The sequence below is a fragment of the Chaetodon trifascialis genome, chromosome 2 (assembly GCF_039877785.1).
Source record: "Chaetodon trifascialis isolate fChaTrf1 chromosome 2, fChaTrf1.hap1, whole genome shotgun sequence".
In the NCBI taxonomy this organism is placed as follows: Eukaryota; Metazoa; Chordata; class Actinopteri; order Chaetodontiformes; family Chaetodontidae; genus Chaetodon; species Chaetodon trifascialis.
Window position 1 is genome coordinate 10100580 of NC_092057.1, and position 19652 is coordinate 10120231.

Consider the following 19652-nt stretch of genomic DNA (forward strand, 5'->3'; position numbering starts at 1 on the left):
CTACTAAAATAAATCCAGTCTTTTTTGTTTTTGTGGTGCAGACTGCTTCTCAGCATTCATGACAGGCTGAAGGCAAAAGAGAGACATAAACAATTGTAAAAATTAAAACTGACATTGGTGCTTTGCGTTAAAATTTGCATCAATCAAGGTTAATTTAATGGCACGAACTGCAGAGGACTGGGATTACGCGTTTGTCCACACGGTGGCGGTAGAGCCCAACACATCCACAAACTGTCACAATAACACGGTGATACACTAATTATTGTAATTCATATTTCATTGTCATATAACAGTAATGGCTTAACTTCTCCATTTAAATGTTAAATTTAACATTGTATTAACACACACACACACACACACACACACACACACACACACACACACACACACACACACACACACACACACACACACACATTAGTGGAGGGCTGTCAGAGTGATGGGACCGTCCGTGCTCCAAGCAGTCAGAGGTTCAGTGCGTTGCTCAGTGGCACCTCCACCACCTCTTACCACTTTTAATATAAATCTTAATCTGTAAAGTCACTAAAGCTGTGGGTGGAGTAGTCGTGTAAAGTAGCATAAAATGGAAATACTCAGGGAAAGTACAAGTACGTCATTTGTGCTTGAGTGAATGTTCTTAGTTGCAGTCCACCACTATCATGTGTACATGATGGATATCTAATACCTAAAACTTAATATCTAATAAGTTTAAAAACGAATCACTTATCAATATTTCAGTCACCTGCATATCTAGAAACAGCATTTGCAGACCTCAGTTTCTGAACCTCTCAGCCTGCACCCCCTCCTGACCGTCCTGGGACAAGCTTGTGGTTGATGAGCCCTTACAGCCGCTGGGCGGAGCTTTGGGTCTGCAGCAGCACAGCATGCTGTGAACTGTAACCGCCTGCCAGTCAAGCAGGTCTCAGATCAGTGGTGTCTTCTGCCGTGGAGGCAGTCGTGTGAAATTAGCAGAGAAACACGCACGTGAACGCCGCGCAGAGCCAAACGTGGCCGATTAAAAACCCGCTGGTGCATGAACCGAGGCGCTTCAGCTGGGACGGTTTCAAAGTTGTTCAGAAAATCACACATTCTGGTCAATATTTACAAAAGCGGGTTAGTGATTAACTGCCCTCAGCTGCAGCAGCTGCACAGAGTCCCAGCACACAGGGAGCGAGTAGCTCGGTCACTCTGTCCGCTTCACAATGCTTTGCTTCCGGGCATGGAGAGGTCTGCGGCCCCTGCTCACAGGAGGTCATCCGTCAGCATGGAAACGAGCCCAGAGCTACTCAGCAGCTGCCAAGCTGGACCTCAGCGGGATTTATCCGCCCATCGCCACTCCGTTTACCGCCAACGAGGACGTGGACTACCAGAAACTAGAGGAAAACCTGCATCAGTATGTTAAGATACCTTTCAGAGGTGAGGCCCGAGGCGCAGGGCGCGCGTTACCAAGCTAAACTCAGGATTCCGACAGGCCTGTTTAGAAAGGGTCCCAAAGTTAGTCCCGGCGGCAGGGGTCACCGAGAGGGAGCCAGACGGTTGAGTTTAATCTCAGTTCATAGAAGCAGTGAAACTTAATCACCAGTAATCAGGTGCGTGTGGGACTCAGATGAGGTCCTTTTCAGCAGAAAACTCTGATGGATCCTAAAAGTTACATGAAACCTCAGCCAAACTTCTGAACTCTTTTAACTGTTGCAAAAACCTGCTGACATTGCCATGAGCTGTTTGTTTAGGGACCTGACAGACAGGACAAAGTTCAGGACGCAGGAAAAACGCAAAATCACCTGGAGGCCTGCAGGTGTTTGTCGCTCTCTGCTGGTCTTTTAGTGTTACTACACATTTCATTTTTATAGAAGTTTTGGAAACGCAGTATTGATGGTACCCTACCACTATCAAATCTGCTGTGTAGCCTATGACCACTATCTACTGCTGCTAGTATCACTAATACTAATCTTATCTACTACTATGATTACTGATCTATATTAATATCGTATACCCTCATATACCCATATATTATTGATAGAAAGTGTTGTACCAGGAAATAAAGAAGGAAGTGCTGTGTTGGTTGGTCTCAGACAGATGAGCATAGGGGGATAATGTGACATTTGCAGAGGTAACAGAAGGAAAATAACACGTTTTGTGCCTGCAGGTCTGGTGGTTCAGGGCTCCAATGGTGAGTATCCATACCTGACGGAGGAGGAGCGGGTGGAGGTGGTGAGGGCAGTCAGGCGATCACTGCCGGCGGACAAACTGCTGATGGCCGGATCAGGCTGTGAATGTAGGTCTGTGTGTGTGTGTGTGTGTGTGTGTGTGTGTGTGTGTGTGTGTGTGTGTGTGTGTGTGTGTGTGTGTGTGTGTGTGTGTGTGTGTGTGTGTGTGTGTGTTCTATGCAATATGTGACATTTTAATCAACAAAAACACATGTTTTTCCCTGTTGAGATCAAGTTCAACCAGATCACAAGTGCTAAAACTGAATACTGTGTTTTTGGAGTGAAAGCTGTCAAAAGATTATCAAGTTTTCTTTGTTAAAGTCAAATGTTTTGCAGCCGTCCTGAGTGAGTTTATTGGGACTGAGCACAGATTTATATATGCGCAAAAGGAAAATATAAAACTGAGACCAGCGAGTCTCCCAGTTCTCCAAGGCTGCTTTAGTCAAATTTTTGTTTATTCGGAGTGAAAAACGTTTGCATTTTACAAGACTGAGAGATTATGGATTTTATTGACAGGTCAGCCTCCTGTATGTGGAGCGCTGTGAGCTCTAATTGATTCTTCATGTGTTTCCAGTATAGATTTTAGTGACCTTGATTTTAAGCTCATTATGAGCCGGTGGTGTCATTAATTTTTATGGGCTGATAATTGAAGTCAGATGGAGTCTGCAGCAGTTTTATTGGCTGCTCAGTTCTATAGCACATGATGAACATTCAGAGAGATGAGAGAAATGTGCATTAACTCGTTCTATAGCTCCTCTCCTTCCTCCTCCATTCACTCATGATATAACAACTTCCTGGCCTCTCACTTCATCAATTATTCACAGATATTTATCCAGTAAATATTCCAGGGACATATTTGTTACAAAAATTGTTTGGATCCTGCTTTGGCCTTTACACCTTGAAATGCTGCTGATGGAAGAAGTCATTTTAAACCCAAGGTCTCTTTTCCTCTGCTTTTTTGTTCCTTTGCCTGGATATTCACTCTTTCCTTCTGTCTTTCCCCCGTCTTCCTCTTAAGTGTATATACACTGTGTGTAACTGAGGTCAGGGTTGTCCTGTTTAGTTTGCTAAGGCGACACATGTGCAGTTCATGAGTACATATGGTGGCCTTGTATGTAAGAAGTGAACGTATACTAGAGAAACGCATTGAACTGAGGGGGCAAACAGCTGCAACAAGTGCAAAATGAAAAAGCGTGAAACGTGCTGCATTTTAACCTCCACTCCGTCAACTCTGTGTCTTGATTTGAAAGTGTTTGACAGATATGTTCCACGTTACGGAGGTACAGATGAAAGCCAAGTTTGTTGGTGAAGTTGCCTTCCTCCTCTTTTGTCTATTCAGCCACGAGAGCCACAGTCCAGCTCACAGAGAAGATGGCGGCGGCCGGAGCCGACGCCGTCCTCGTGGTAACGCCCTGCTACTACAAGGGCAAGATGGACAGCCGCGCTCTGATCCAGCACTTCACAAAGGTCAGCTGACAGTCTCACACGCATCTGTGCTTAATCCTAAAACCTCAAGCCAAGTTGTAACCATCCAAACAGCTCTTTGAAGGAACGAGGTATGGCCAAAACGTTCTCACTGTTCAAAAACATTATGCACGCACGCACAGCATTAACTCTCCATAAATTGCAGTACACTTTGTGGAAACAGTTAAAGTTTGTTTCTGGTCATGATTCACTTCTTCAACTCTAATCATTTTTGTTGAGAGGACAAACTTTGTTCAAGTCCACAGCTCTTAGTCAAAATCTGAAGGGTTTCAAATGCACCAAATGTGTGCAGGGCTGAATTGTGGGGAATTGTGTAGAAAAGGATGCACAAACATCCACAACAGTTTTATTTAAAGTGTGTGCCTTGACGACGAGGTTGATGGTGCAGCAGGATTTATTTCAACCTTATTTTTAATAACATTATGATGTCATGTGCCTGAATGTATCAAAACAACAGAATAAATTGATTTTAAGACAATGATTTATGATTATGAAGTTTGGAAAACCAGTGATCTGGCATACAGTGCTTCTATTTAATGGAGTAGTAAGAGTTCTGTGCTGAAAACTGCCGTGAAAATCTGTTACGTCAAAGGGAAGATCAGAGTTCAAGAGGATGTATTGTTAAATTTGTTGTAAAGGATGGAGAGATTAAGGGAAGGAGGTGAAAGTGTGGGACTCAAACATGGAGCTTTCACAGGTGTTGTGTTTAAGGGCTCATCCCTCCATGTCTCCCCCACAGGTGGCGGACAGCAGCCCGGTGCCGGTGGTTCTGTACAGCGTGCCGGCCAACACGGGCCTGGAGCTGCCGCTGGACGCTGTGATGCAGCTGTCTCAGCACCCAAACATCCTGGGCCTTAAAGACAGTGGAGGAGATGTAAGAAACACTCCCACAGCATCTTTTTATTTCTCCATGCGGCCTGTGAGTCATGAAGAAATCCTGACCAGCTGCCAGCGCAGTGCAGCAGTCGCTGTGCTGCAGGTAGAGAAACATTATCTCTGTATATGTCAGGCAGCCACACCGACGCTAAGCTGACCTGCCAGGCTGCAGATTTCCATGTAATGTATCAGGGTTTGAATCTCGTTTACATAAAGCTATTTGATATCAACTGATGAAGCTGGGCTGGTCTCACGAGGTCAGTTTTCGCTGTAAGTCTAAAAAACACTGAGAATTGAATTTCTAACAGTCAGCAAACTGAGCATTTTGGGACTTTAAAAACTCCCGAACCTAAATAACAAACTAGATGTTGCATGGAATATTCTTTGTGTGTGGAGAAGGTTTACGTTTCCACATCAAACGGCATGTTTTCTACATAGAAGTCTGTACCTGTTCAGCAGGTGGTCCTCCATTCAGGTGTAGGAGACGTTCATTTGATGTCTGCTGTACAGTCTGTTATAAGGTCTCCTGTCCCAAGCAAGCAGGTCATGCATTACCACAATGAGAGAAATGGACACTGGGGGTTATTGTGACAAGGCTCATTTAGCGGGGCCAAAATTTACAATTTTCCACGCAGACAAACTAAAACAAACCACGCTAGCTGCCCCGTGAATAATTCTGTTCATTACACCAGAAAAGAAAACTGATGAGGATTATAAAACACAGAGACTGATTTGTTATTCTCAGATATTTACTCCTGTGGGGCAAAAATGTGAAGTTTGTCCAGAGGGTGGCGGCATGGGAAAGGCCATGTTGTTACCTGCAATCACTGTCTGCCATCAAAGGGTTAATTCTCAGCTCTACATTAGTGCCGCATTTACATCATGTTTTTCAGACCATATTTATTGGCAGCTGAGTCTTCATGTCAGTCTCCGATTTGTAATTCAGAGGCTGAGAATCGAGAATGTCTCACAAAAGAACTACAGTTCACAAACTGCTGCCAACATGAATACATAGATACAATCCAGAATCAGCAAAGAATAGATTCAGGAGTCATATGACACCTGTTTGTATCTGCTTTCACTTCTGAAAGAAGGGCTACAACTAAATGTCTGGACAAAAGAAGCTATTTAAAGCGGCTGTTACAGATATTTTTATAATAGCAAATGACTATGTAAAACTGATGTGACGACCTGAAAGGTGTAGCTCAGACTGATGAACCTAAAGAGAATTATCAGCTGAAAGTGCAGCTCCACTCGGCTTTTCAGAGCTTTATACTGAGTTTCAGCTTGTTGTTTGCTGTTTTGGTTCACTCTCGCTGCTCTCGTGGGGTTGTTATCGGCCACAGCAGGCGGCTGTTGTGAACCCGCTAGACTCTCTGTGCCCAGCACCAAATGGCAGACAATGTTAACGACTAGCTGGTGGACATAGTGGAGCATTTAGCTGATGAGACTAGATAACATGACTAGATAAGCAGTGGTGTGCAACTTTAGCATGTTAGCATGCCTGCAGTTAGTCTATTAACATGCATTGTAACTGTTTGTTAACCTTTAGTCTGTTATTGAGCTGGCATCATTAATAAATATTAGCATGTTAGCATTCTAATATAACATTTAGTATGACACCACGCTAATGTAACATTTAGTATGTTAGCATGCTAATATAACATTTAGTACGATACCCGAGCATCATCTCAGCAATTGCTATAAGCTAATTGGCATCTTATCATTTTAGGGGTGGACAATATGAACTTAAATTTCTATCACACTTTTTTCCCACTATGATGACATTATTGTAGCATTACAAGAAACAGGATACACTCAAAACATGATTCTTCCTCTTTCCACTCTGCTAGCATTGAACGGTAACAAAAAAAAAAGTGGCATGTCTATCAAATACATTTACATACGGCAGCAACAGACACCCATACCAACATGGCAGAGGGGCTTCCCTGTACCATCAATACTAGCTGAGCTTGTGTTGCAATAAGAAGTGTGGAGATAACGTTGGTTCTGGCTATGTGAGAAGACGTGAAAAGCATCACAAAAAACATCTAACCTACTACTCTAGATGTTTAACTGGCTCCAAATGAGGCTTAATGTTAACACGGTTTCTCTTCACTGTCAATATTAAATACTCTAACATTCCCTCAGCCTACCTTAGATGCTACTAGCCATATTAGCCGCGGAATGTGCTAACAGCAAATTCAGCAGGCTAACAAACAAAATAAAGGGTAAAGCAACATAAAAATGACAAATTGTACAAGTTTGAGGTTGGTATCGATCCAGTCGATCAAGTCAAACTATTACAGGAGTCGGCTTTACAGTAATAGTAGTTACTAGATGTAACTCTGGTTCTAGGAGTATGTGTGTAGCCCTCTACCTGCACGTTAACACAGTAAAGTATGATGTTTTCAATATGCTAAAACTTTTATCACAGTAATGATGCAGAATCCATGTCGTGGCAGAATGCGACACCAGTGATAAAACCAGTTTACCAGCCACCCTTACTCCATTTGTATCCCGTGTATTTTCAAGGTTTGGGTTTTGTTTTGTTTTTCATTTAATCCAGACAAAATGATTGACATCGTTCATTTTGTTTCACTATCTTTAATGTGAAAAAGGTAAAGCTTACATTTGGAATTTGAATAATAATCACATTACAGAAAGCTGTTAAATGCTAATTTGACAGCAATAAAAGAGCAATGTAAGTACATTTTAATTTACACATTCAGCAGAAACAGGCCTGTATTCCTTTATTTACAGATTTTTAGTAAACTAGCTGCTGTAGAGAAGAGAGCAGCAGTGACTGTTGAAGAGCCTAAAACTAAAGTGTGTCTAGTTTTATTCTGCAGGGTTGATTCCAAGGTTACTTGGTTGAAAAAAAGAACAGTTTGCTCTTGTTGAGCTCTTAATACCTTTTCGTCTGTGTGGGTAGTGTTTGCAAGAAGTTGCAAATGGATTTCTGATTTGGGAAATAACATGTTTGTCCACTTGCTGGGAGACAGGAGCGTGGGTGTAGTTCAAGCACAGAGCGTCCCTGCTCAATTGTAGGCGTGAAAAGGCCAAACACAGAAAACAATGGGTGATGGGTCAATTTGAGGAAGGCAGACATGTTGCAGAAACACTATTCAGAAGAAGCACAAACATAAATTTGCCCGCATCAGCCAGCTCCTGCTATTTGACAGACGACTGTCAAAAATGTCTTACATTCTTATTAGGGATGGATGTGGATTTGAACCTTGTTGGATTTTGGCCAAAGCACATTTGAAATGGGTTTTCAGGGACGAGATGGCATGTTTCTAGAAGAGAGACTGGTGTTTTATCAGAAGTCTGTTGTGGACAGGCGTGTAGACCAAGTTTGAATTGTCTCACAGCAGTCTCTCACTGCATGACCATATCTGATTAATCTAAAATAGCATGTGATTGGTTGTTCTACCATGTGGAAAAGCGTCTTTATTGCCTTTTTCCTGTTCTCTGCCCATGTCTCCTCTAAGCAGGCCATATATTGCACATGAAACATTTTCATACAACTTGGTTGTATGCAGTTACATTTTATCAGAGCTGATTGTGTAAGCCTCCTGCTGGTTAGGTTCCAACTGTTTATAACAAACTGAATTTATGCAGCTGGGTCAGAGCGACAGCCCATGAAAATGCAGATCACATTTAAAACATGACTTTGGGTTGCTTAAAACTATAATGTGCTAGCAGCATCAAACAAAAACAATTAACAGCTTGTGACACCACCATAATAAAGTATTTTCAAGGTTTATGGGTGAACATTATCACTCATGCTAAGTTTCCAGATGTGAAAGATGTAAATGAATCCTAACGTGTTTGTTGACAGCAAGTGCATTAACTGTTATGTCGTCTAAATGCGAGTCCAGCTCTCACTGCTGTTGGCTTGAAACGTAGCTCTAAACAGTGAGTGTTGATATTTTGAGCGTACAGACAGCGAAGACGTCAAGTTGGCTGCAGGATTAGTTTGTAAAGCTTCTGTAGCTACTGGAGCTGAAATTCAGTGTGAAAAAATGGAAACAGCAGAGGGTCTCTAACGGAAGATTGTCTCAATAAACGAACATTTCTCAGAAATGAGTGCGGATGCAAAACAGTAAAAAGTACAATATCTCCCTCTGAAGTTTGGTGCAGTAGACGCACGCATAGATAGAATAAAATGGAAATAATGAGAGTTCCGTTAAAAGCAGCATGTTTTTGAGGCTCACATTGCAGCTTATTTGAGTATCAAACAGCAGCAAGATCCTCTGCTGCTTTTGAATCAAACTCACAGTGTGAAGACACAACAAGTAGAAACAGATTTGTTTGTGTTTCTATTTCAGGCACACAAGGCTTTGATTGCTGCATTTTTATTTTCTCTGCACAGCAGCGAGATGCTGCGATGTTGACAATCAGTAGAGAGTGACAGCAGTCAAGTCTGACAGATGAGGAACTTCAAAATCAATAAGGGTGAAAACAAGGAGGATTCTCAGCTGGCAGGCTCAGTCATGTCGTGAGTTCAAATCCTGCTGCAGACATTTGTCCTCCCTCAAAATCTAATAGATTTCAATGTTAACGCTCTAATAGACAAAATGTTTCAAGAAGGAACTCATCTGTCTTTTAATCCTCTTGTCATGTGTTTAAGATATTCGGTGCTTTAACAATTGCTCCCTCGGGAATCATTAAAGTTTCTCACATTGAATTATCTCTTCTCCTCTAATCTGACTCCCACATTGTTGCACACACACGTCGGGTGTTTTTACTGTAAGTCTGTGCACCTCCTGCATGTGCCAGACATGTGAATCCAGACATCATCGCCTTTACACGCACACTAAATTCAACCTGTCTGTTCAATCCCAACAATTACTCTGAAGTTACTAAATTGAATTATTACAACTGTTTCTTACCCCTGCAAGAGAGCCGGGATCATTTCTAGTCATGTCTTAATGGCTCTTACCTGAAAAGTAGTCATGAACACTTAAATATGACATTCAAACTAGTGCTAATGCTATTTTTTTCATTAACTCTTACAAAAACACAAAAAAGATGACAAGTTAAATAAGATATTGTCTCCACATTCACGGTATGTTTTGTCAGACTAAAAACAGTTCAAGCTCATTTCTTAACTTTTTTTAATATGAGTTTTAAAATTCAGGTTTTTATAGACAAAAGCTTTATTTTTCACTTATGTCAGTACAGAAGAGCCTACACCTAAAAATGATCCCTCTGCTGCGTCCCAGAAAGGGCTTTTGCCCGCACCCCACCAATATTTGTGGAGATTTTCATTCATACGTTTTCTAATATGTGACTTGAAGTGGATGAAATCACACTTGTGGCACAGTGTCAAATTTAAATCAGAATGACTGATAAACATAACCATGTGCATGCATCTCTAAAGAAGCATGATTTATAATTATAAACACACAAACAAATGTGTATATGTATTTATGTGCGTATGTATATATATACTGTGATTTGTTGCGACATTCCATCGGGCCACTTGTAAAGGCGACATGCTCAATAATGGAGATGTAAAATGGCACAAAATGATGACCTTGACAGACAATAATGAACACAGGCACATGTTATAGTCTAAAGGTGCAAAAGGTTCAGGTCTTTCTCAATTGTAGTGAGGACAGCAGCCTTGAGGACAGTGATACACACATAATGGATCACACAAGCAGGTTTAGTTTAAAAGGTGGCTATATCAGCTTTCAGTGAGCTGAAACTCACACATTCTTGGGCCTTATAGAATCAAAATAAGACTAATTCATATTTCTAATAGTATGGAAAGCATATTATACAGTGTAGGGTGGAAGTAAGGAATAGGAAAGAATAAAATGTAGCCATACTCATGGATTTTCTTTCCCACGCAAAGGCAAAGTGCAGAAAATGTCTGCCCATCTGTTTCATAGCAAGAAGTAAGTGCTTTCCATATAGAAGTGAGAGAGTCCAGAAAATGAAGGCAAGGTGTCGAAAGATAGACTTCAACGAGACTCAGATAAACTTCAACGAGACTCAGTCCGCAGTCATGCTGTGAGGTTGTCGAACGCGAACGTCCTCAAAATCACAGTGCCTTGGTTTAGCATGCTAGCATTTGCTAATGGCTGACGGGAATGCTAGTTTTGAAGGTGTTTCCACAGATTTCATGGCAGCTCAGTCTGAAAACTGTAACTCACTGGTGGCTCGAGGTAAAGTCAGGGGTTCACCAGGAGTCGGCTGGATTCGTCCTCTGGGGAAGATGAACGTCTGTGCCAGAATTCATGGAAATCCATTCTGTAGTTGTTGAGATATCCCAGTCTGGCCCAAAGTGGCACCAGCCATGGTAGCAGCATCGCTGCTGCTGAATTATTATCTACCTTCTAATGGTTATGATGCTTGTTATGACCTTATAATTATGACTGAAATGTTTTTTTTTCTCACCATATTTCACATTGTTGCCCTGAGGCAACAAAAAAAATATCTTGAGTGGGGATGATCAAGACCCCAATCTTCAGTCGAGGGTTAAGTTTCCCTGTGCTCCCAAGTTGCACACTGCACGCTAACGACGATAATGAGACCTAAAAAATAAAAACTAATGAGTGTTTTTCTGTCACCGGGGCAGACAGTACTCTTGCTGCGATGTTATTTTCCCACTGGGGAGCTGTATCAAAATAGCCAGAGTGCTCAAGCTTTCAGGAGACCAGCAGGAGCTCCTATAACCTGATTGAGTGACTGATCAATTACAGTCCTGCGTGTTTGAAATGACTGATAAGGGGAAACTGATTGACACCCGGCAGTTAAAAATAGACCCTCGTCACTAACGGTGATGGAGAGTGAAACCGGAGGCTGTAGGTTTTCCCTGAGGAGTTTTCAGCTTCATGTGCAGAGCCGCCGCCGAGTCGTCTCACTTTGTCTTTGAACATTTCAGGTTTATTTGGATTCTGCGCTTCATATCGGGATTGACAAAAGAGAATTAAAAGAGGCAAAACAAAATAGGGAGCTTATCAATTATTCATGTGCCTTCCCCATCCTTTTGAAGCTGATTCCTCTTTTTTTCCTCTCTTGGGACTTGTTTTTTCTTTTCTCCTCTCGTGCCTCCTTCTTCTTCTTCTGCTTGGGATCTTGAGTGATCCCCTCCTCCCAAAACATCCACCATGTGAGGAGTCAATGCTGGTCTCAATTTGAGCGATTTGTTTACCTTGTGAGATGTTGGTTTTGTCGTCGTCTCTTGTGACAGCCTCTCCTGGGATTAAAAAGAGACACCAGACATTAGTCCTGACAGCAGGGAGGAGTGACGACAATGAAACACTCCTGTTTTTTTTTACCTCCCTCTCTCTTCTCTCTGTTTCCTTCTTATCTGTTCTCAGATCACACGGATTGGCCTGATGGTTCACAAAACCAAAATGCAGGATTTCCAGGTGTTGGCGGGCTCAGCAGGGTTTCTCATGGCTGCCTATAGTGTTGGTAAGAAGCCCTAAAACGGGACTAACAGTGCTGCTTCATATCCCCCAGGCTGTTTTCTTTTTGCTGAATTTGTCATACTTTGGTATGTCTTTCTTTTTGGGTCCCCGCTGCAGTTACAGGTGTAAAAAAACATACTCATAATTAAAAAATATCTTCTTTCATCCACATGAAACCGCTGGCTATCAGATGTCAGCGTCCCCCCCTCTCTCTACCCATAAACCCTTGCACTCTGGGGTCACTTCCTGTAGTTGTTTCAGATTTCGGCCGTAGGGAGCAGCTTCCTGAAGGGGTTGTGTGTCGCTGTCACTGAACATCATCCTGATACTGAGTTGTACAGGCTACATGTCCTGATTTAAATCTAATTAGATTGGTTTTTAACCTCCCAAACAGCCTTTATAGTTTCATCTCATTTCTCCATTAAATCAATTAGAAAGATGACTTGAGATTGGTCATCTATCACAAAGCACAACTAATCAACTGAAGTCATGACATCACTGTGTCTACATTTGAACATAAAGGCAACAGACGTCCATCAAGCCCAGATTAGACTGTTTACTGTCGGATAGATTCAGTCTGCCCTCATGCACAGCCATGCAGTGAGCTAAATACAAGTCCAATAAAGGCTGAAGACAGAAGTTTTCCTGTGAAGCTCTCACTGGAGCTGCATGGTGGCGCAGCAGGTAGTGCGCGTGCCTCACAGCAAGAAGGTCGCAGGTTCGATTCCCGGGTCGGGCCTTTCTATGTGAAGTTTGCATGTTCTTCCCGTGCATGCGTGGGTTCTCTCCGGGCACTCCGGCTTCCTCCCACAGACCAAAAACATGCTCATTAGGTTGATTTGGTGACTCTAAATTGCCCCTAGGTGTGAGTGTGAGTGTGAATGATTGTGTGTATGTGCCCTGCGATCGGCTGGCGACCGGTCCAGGGTGTACCCGCCTCTCGCCCGTCGACAGCCGAGATAGGCTCCGGCCCCCCCCGCGACCCCAAAAGGGATGGATGGCTTTCACTGGAAGCAGCTTAAAATGTTAAAATGAATCAGAACAACGGCAGGAAAACTGGATTCTCACATGCAGGATTAAGACGAGCTGTTCTATTAGCTACTGTGCTTTGTTTTATGATGCCAGGAAGAAACAAGCCATCATCCAGGAAAGAGAACAACATGAAGGCCTCACAGGAAGACAAAACAGTAATTAATGTAGTAAACAACACACGACAGTTCAGGGGGTTGGAATCATGTGCCACAGAGGCTTAATTCAGCACCGTCAGACAGCTGAGAGGATTCCTCTACACTGCCTTTCATGAGGTGGAGAAAGTCCTCTTTACAAGTCAATGTTTTTCTCTGACGGGTTCACAGAACAGTAATATTTTTTTATGTGAAGGACAAAACTCTGTACAATGAATCAACCAGACAATTGAAAAGCCAGAAAGAGACAAAGAACCTCTGAGCCATGAGAATATAAGACGTCAAAATCTGAGCCCATGAGTGTTTGGTGTCTGTCTGAGTCTGATGGTTTTCTCCAGAGTGACTGAAACCAAAACCACGTTTCTTCAGAGCCACGTCCGAATGTCCCTGCCGTGTTCAGGGGTGAAGCGTAACTGTCCTGTTCTTATCCACACCGTTGTGTGTTTTTATCCTTCCGAGTTTGGTGGAGTTTTTCTCATCCTGCGGGGACGCGTGTGATCTTTCATGTGAAGTTACAGTGAATCATAAAACCTTTCACAGCAGAGTTATGATGGATGTCTCCTACCTTCTTGGTATGTCGGCCACGTTCAGTGTACTGCAAGCCAGGATTAGATAACACTTTAGGGGATAGCCATCAGTATGATGCTAAGGAACCTAATGAGTCATGTTCTCCCACTGCAACACACTAACAGACACTAACATACACACATACACACACGCGTGTGCACTCCCACAGCTCTCTGATCTTTGCTCCCTGACATACTCTCATCTCCATAACTGAAATATGGGAGTAATTGGCTGTGTGTGTGTGTGTGTGTGTGTGAGTGTGTGTGTGACTGACACAGCTAATGCCGAGCAGTGTAACAGCAGTGGGTGATTGATATGATAATGTGTCCATGCTGTGAGTGCATGTTTAAGTTTTGATGTCCGGATTCATGCTCTCAACGCTTCCCACAATGATGCTGACAGGGGCGGGTCGTCCACCTGTCAGTCAAAAGTTAAGGCCGTTCACTCATGTCAGCTACTTCTGTTCTCAGTGAAGGGGCCGAATCTGCAGACTCGGCTTGCTTGCGTTTTGTTAGGTCGTCAAATTCTCTCGTCTCAAGATTCCCGTTCCTCAAAGAGAAATACGCTAAATCCCAAAGTGTTATCCAGCTGTTCGTGTCATTATTATGCAAGAAACTGGTCTTTGTTGAGGGGTTTTGTGATGTTTTTGCATAAGCGTGTTGAAGGGAAGCTGCTGGCGACGTCAGCAGCTGAAATCAAACAGCGTGACGGTGAATTTTTGAGCATGTTTAGTGTCAGCTCGTTAAGGAGAGCCAAACTGAAACCAGAACTTTCAGGTTTCGTTCCACGAATAAGAAAACTTCAAACATTCAAAATCAAATCTGATTTAAGCAATAACATAAATGACTAAAAACATGCAGCCTGCAACATAATCTCGCTGATATGTGTGATGATTAAAACTGGTGCAGATTCAATTTTTCTGTTTTCCCACAAGTTTGAGACCTTCATTGTTTGAACATCTCCAGCTTGAGTGGAAAGGCACTAACAGCTTTTAGACATTAGATGAGAGCATTCATGGATAAGAGAGATACCGACAGTTATGTTTTCATCCAGAAACTATTGTTTCTCATCTCTGTTTGTGAACTGATGAAGCAAACATGGTGATTAGTGAGCTCTTGGTAGGTGTATTATTGAACTTAGGGCAGAGCCAGGCTAGCCGTTTCCCTCTGCTTCCAGTCTTTATGCTAAGCTAAGCTAATTGCCTTCCCACATGACATACATATCATGAGATTAATTACAGCCTGACGCAGTCTGCCAGTCCAACAGTGTAATAAATCCTTAAAAACGACTTATTTCAAGAATTTAGCAATCAAAAACACGTTCTGTAAAGTGTTAATGGACTGTGTGTTTAATTAGCCTGCATGTGTTGTTGGTAGAGATCTCTTTCTGTTGGTTCTAGAGACCTCGTCTCACTGTTCGTCCACTCTCCTGGACATTTTGAATCGGATGGCGTCTCTGCAGGGCCGCTCTCGCCTGTCAGTCAGCAGCGTTAGGTAAGCTGCTGTCAGCCGTGTGATCTGAGCGGCGGCGGCCCACAGAAATATAAATCAGACAGAAAATCCGCCCATCAGCAGCCGCCGGCTCGTCTATGCACAACAACAACTCCAAGGCCATGGACAGAGTCTCTGCTTTTCTCCTCCACCAGACACAGACAATGAGATGTCACACTGAAAGGCCATGATATCTTGTTGCCTGGGAAAATGTATACGTACTGTATCTAGCTCTGTAAATTAAAAAAACAGATGTCGTAAGAGACGCTGCTGCCTACTGATCTGTCAGGAAAGAAAAATAACAGGATGAGACGCTGGACTTCTATCTCAAAAATGATGTCTGTTGACAGTAAATCATTTATGTCTGTGTGTTGACAACTGCAGTGTAAAAGCAGGAGAGTGATGGATGGCTTTATTCAAGAGGAGGCAGAAAACACAGCTCAGTCCTTTCAGTCCGGTTTTATCCACCGTTGTTTGAACACTGAATTCTCTCCACACGCTGTCACATGAAAACTCCTGCTGAAGGATGGCATGGTTCTCTGCTGGTTGAGGAAATTCTCCAACCTTTTGGGCAATTGAAGTGCTTCTCCTACTGTGCTGCGATGCATGCTAATATTTTGGCGCGCTGTGCGTGATTGGTGGGTGGAACATGCAATGCTCTGCACGCAGTAAGAGCTGAGTTAATTGCACACAGTGAACTGATCGGACGTGATTGAGGGTATATCCCGTAAAATCTGGACCAGGTGTGTTTGCAGAAATATGAACTTTGCTACCCAGAAATCCTTTAGCTCAGAGCAAAGCCTCACAGAGCTGCAAGTGTGGCTGTAGACTGAACCTTGTTTTCCCTTTTTTTACTTCTTAATTGACCAAATTTTGTTGTATCTGAGGTTCCCGAGACTCAATATCTCATTCTATAACAGTATATGATTGTATTAAAAAGACAGAAAACTTAAAGTGAACCTTTCATTGTGACCTGCTCTAGGTGCGGTTGGCGGAGTGTGTGCGCTGGCCAACGTTCTGGGCCGGGAGGTGTGCGAGTTGGAGCGTTTGTGTGCGTCAGGTCGCTGGGAGGAAGCCAGAGTCTTGCAGCAGCGCCTCATCGAGCCCAACGCCGCCGTGAGTACCATCTGCTGCACGGTAGACGCTTTTATCCACCGCACCGCACAAAACGCTCCTCAGAGACAAACTCCCACAAATAGTGACAGACTGGAGGTTTAGTCAGTTTTCTTAGGACTGATCTGGAGCCCAAAATAATCTCACTGGTTGCATCAAACCTCAGTGGGGGAAGATAAACCAAAAACTGCAGACTTTCAGGGTTCTTTTCCATCGAGATTTGCATTCTTAAAGATTTTGGTTCACTGTCTGCATTTGATGATGTTTATTGAACTAAAACCTGCCTTTGAAGCATGTTTTTATCAGGTTCTGCCTGCACAGAAACAGCAGCTTCCCCTTCACATACAAATACCATTTTTTTACATCTGGCATTCATAATGTGATCCACAAAAAGCACCCTGGCTAATTATGCAGCAACAGTAATTAATGTAATAATGATGTAAAATCAGTACTTCTACCTTCACTTGAGATGACTTTTGACAGATTATTTTGCTCAAGTACTCCTGGAATGGGAACAACTACATATGAAATTACTTATGAAGTGACATATGGAAAGAAAACACACCATGATCCTTTGAAAGGAGAGTGGGAACTGTAGTACAGACCCGATCCTGTACATTTTAGAGATGGGGAATAATCAGATAAACAACAGCAAACATAACAGTAAATAACTTATTACTAATTAAATGAAGTTAACTTACTACATGAAACTGACACCAAATGAGACGAGGGCTGGCTCTGAACAACACCACCAAGTTAAATGTCAGAGTTGTGTACTGTACGTCCTCGCAGCTGCCCTGAGCGTCCGTGAGATGTGCGAGGAAACTGAAATCTTGTTGAATAATTAGCTCCAGGCTACGAATGTGTCTGTTAAGGTGTGTTAAATGTCACTGCCCGAGCAGCATCAATCTACCACGCAAACACCTCCACATGCTGCACCATGAAAATCCAGCTTCTCTCTAATATCAAGTGGCACGCAGTCCAAATGCAGCTCAGCAGCATCATCGATCACAAATAGTAAACATGAGTTTAAGTGACAGTATTGATAAAGCTTTGAAACCACACTGCAGATTTCTGTTGGGGGTGTACGGAGGCTGATTGGAGCTCTGTGTTGCTAGGTGACCAGGAAGTTGGGAGTTCCCGCCCTCAAGCAGGCAATGGAGTGGTTTGGTTTCCACGGCGGCACCTGTCGATCACCTCTCCAGCCACTCACGGAGGCCGAGACTCAGCAGCTGAGGCGGGACTTTTCCTCCGGCGGCTGGCTGTAAGGTGACCCGGGCAGGTTTTAGGGTTAGAATTAGGTTAAGATTAGGCTTAGTGTTAGTCCTTCAGTCATGATGGTTAAGGTCAGCTAATGAAACAGCTAATGATGCAAACGTGTGTGTGGACATGTGTCACATTGTTGGGACTTAAGAATCCCAATAATTTAAATCATTTAAATTTTGATTGTGTGTGTGTGTGTGTGTGTGTGTGTGTGTGTGTGTGCGTGCGTGCGTGCGTGCGTGCGTGCGTGCGTGCGTGCGTGTGTGTGTGCCCTCCATAAACTCAACTCAGTTTAGATTAAATATACATGTAAAATCACTTTAAATTGCTAAATGCTAAATGTATTATATCATCCTACAAGCAGTTTCAGAGGTTTGTTCCCAAAAAAATCTTTTCACAAAAGAAGCTGGAATCAAAAATTTAAACAAATAGATACGACTTAAAAGTTCCTCTTGGAGGGATGATTGAGAGAACTGGATGAGTCAGTGTGGGTCACAACACGTCCACATGGGTCATATCAGACTGTATGGATTGCTAATGGACCACTGATACTTACAGCATGAATGCCAACTGTTGAAACTGCTCGTGTTTTTAAATGAGGTTTATATTCATTCCTCTGTTTCCTTCACACTAAAACAAGTCATGTCAAACTAGCTACAGTCATAAAAATTCAGTAAACTGTAAAGGCAGAGAAATGTTATGCAGGAAGTGTTGTTTATGCGCTTGTTTCAACAATAAAATTGCAGTTTACTGGAATAATATAATGCTTCCCCTTTATTTTAACTGTGCAGAAAGACGGCTTGTTTGTTTTGTTGGTCCTTATGCAGACAGATTGCTGCTTTAAACTGCTCACAGAGGCCAGTGTAAAAACGATCCGCCCGACCTCAGCCTGTTTTTTTATTTTAACAGGAGCTCTCTGATTGGCCGCTCAGCTTAGTGAGGCGGCGATCTCAGTCATTTAGTGCCGTTTCACTTACAGTATATGTTTTTAATGACAGGCAAGGACAATGCAAAAAGCTTCTAATGGTGAAATATCTGTGGATGTGGGACTGCGTGGCCAGCATGGACAGATACATACAGATCTGAACAGAAAACATAACGTTATGCTCCGCCCATCTTCGACTTGTGCAGGAATTTAATCAGCTTGACTGCTCTCAGGTCGACAGGCAAGGTTGGAGGTTCATTTACTCTAAAATACAGACATGATAAATGTTTCCACTGGTAGATTTAAGATCAGCCATCGTTCAGCAGGAGGCAGAACTGCAGGTCATGTCCACAGTTTGGAGTAGAATACACTGCCAGAGCACTCTTAGATGTGGAAAAATTAAAAGCCGTAATTATGGCGGTAATTAAAGCCAAGTGTAGCAGGTAGCCATGGCAATGTGAGCCTTCAGCTTTTTTATATAGCAGTTTCTTTTCTTTGATCTAAGTATGGCTCCAATTAGCACCTCTTTAGCAGGAGATCTTTTCAGAAATACTTTCTGGCTCATAAAGAAAGGATGCATTGTGTTCCTATATGACGAGGATGCAGTGCAGGAGACTCCTGAGGGAAACGCTCATATACCACCAGTATGTTGAAATCACCAGCCACCCAGTTTTCACTTAGATTTATGTTTTTCAAATCATTTTAAGGACAGTTCCAGCCTGAAATTGTTTTTTGCTATTATGTATTGTTTCGTATTGTTCAGTGGTATAAATATTTGCTGCATTCAGGGTCAAAAATACCACTGAGGACACTGAGGCTTTGTCCTCAGGATGTGGAGGTTTTTACAGCCTGTTACTTGGTGTAAGTTTCAATTTTGGCTGTATTTAGAAATTTAGGCCTCAGTTGCAGTATTTAATTTCCAGTGGGGCATACAGGCCTTATGTTCCATGATAATAGTCTCAGGTGCCATATCAACTAATAAACTAAAACTAAACATTTCTAATGCACTTCACCATCAATTCCAATATTACAGCTGTGAGCCGACTTGTTTGTCACTTTTTCAAATTCAGGGATTTGGTTCAATTGTGTAATAAGTAGATGTGTATTAG

At 42.6% G+C, this 19652-nt stretch overlaps 1 protein-coding gene across 1 annotated transcript; it reads left to right on the forward strand.

Annotated features, from left to right (window-relative positions):
- The first annotated feature begins 1094 nt into the window (after positions 1-1094).
- hoga1 (4-hydroxy-2-oxoglutarate aldolase 1) lies at positions 1095-17682 on the forward strand. Its single transcript, XM_070986811.1, has 7 exons — positions 1095-1416; positions 2147-2275; positions 3547-3674; positions 4432-4566; positions 11909-12005; positions 16225-16358; positions 17474-17682. The coding sequence occupies exons 1-7, from the start codon at positions 1203-1205 to the stop codon at positions 17621-17623; spliced, it is 987 nt and encodes a 328-aa protein (XP_070842912.1). The 5' UTR covers positions 1095-1202; the 3' UTR covers positions 17624-17682.
- Positions 17683-19652: the final 1970 nt, after the last annotated feature.

Excerpts from the sequence above, each read along its gene's own strand:
- hoga1 (XM_070986811.1), top strand. The coding sequence starts at position 1,203 with ATGCTTTGCTTCCGGGCATGGAGAGGTCTGCGGCCCCTGCTCACAGGA. Across the intron at positions 1,417-2,146 it reads TGTTAAGATACCTTTCAGAG|GTCTGGTGGTTCAGGGCTCC; the intron begins GTGAGGCCCGAG and ends TTGTGCCTGCAG. Across the intron at positions 2,276-3,546 it reads GGCCGGATCAGGCTGTGAAT|CCACGAGAGCCACAGTCCAG; the intron begins GTAGGTCTGTGT and ends TTGTCTATTCAG.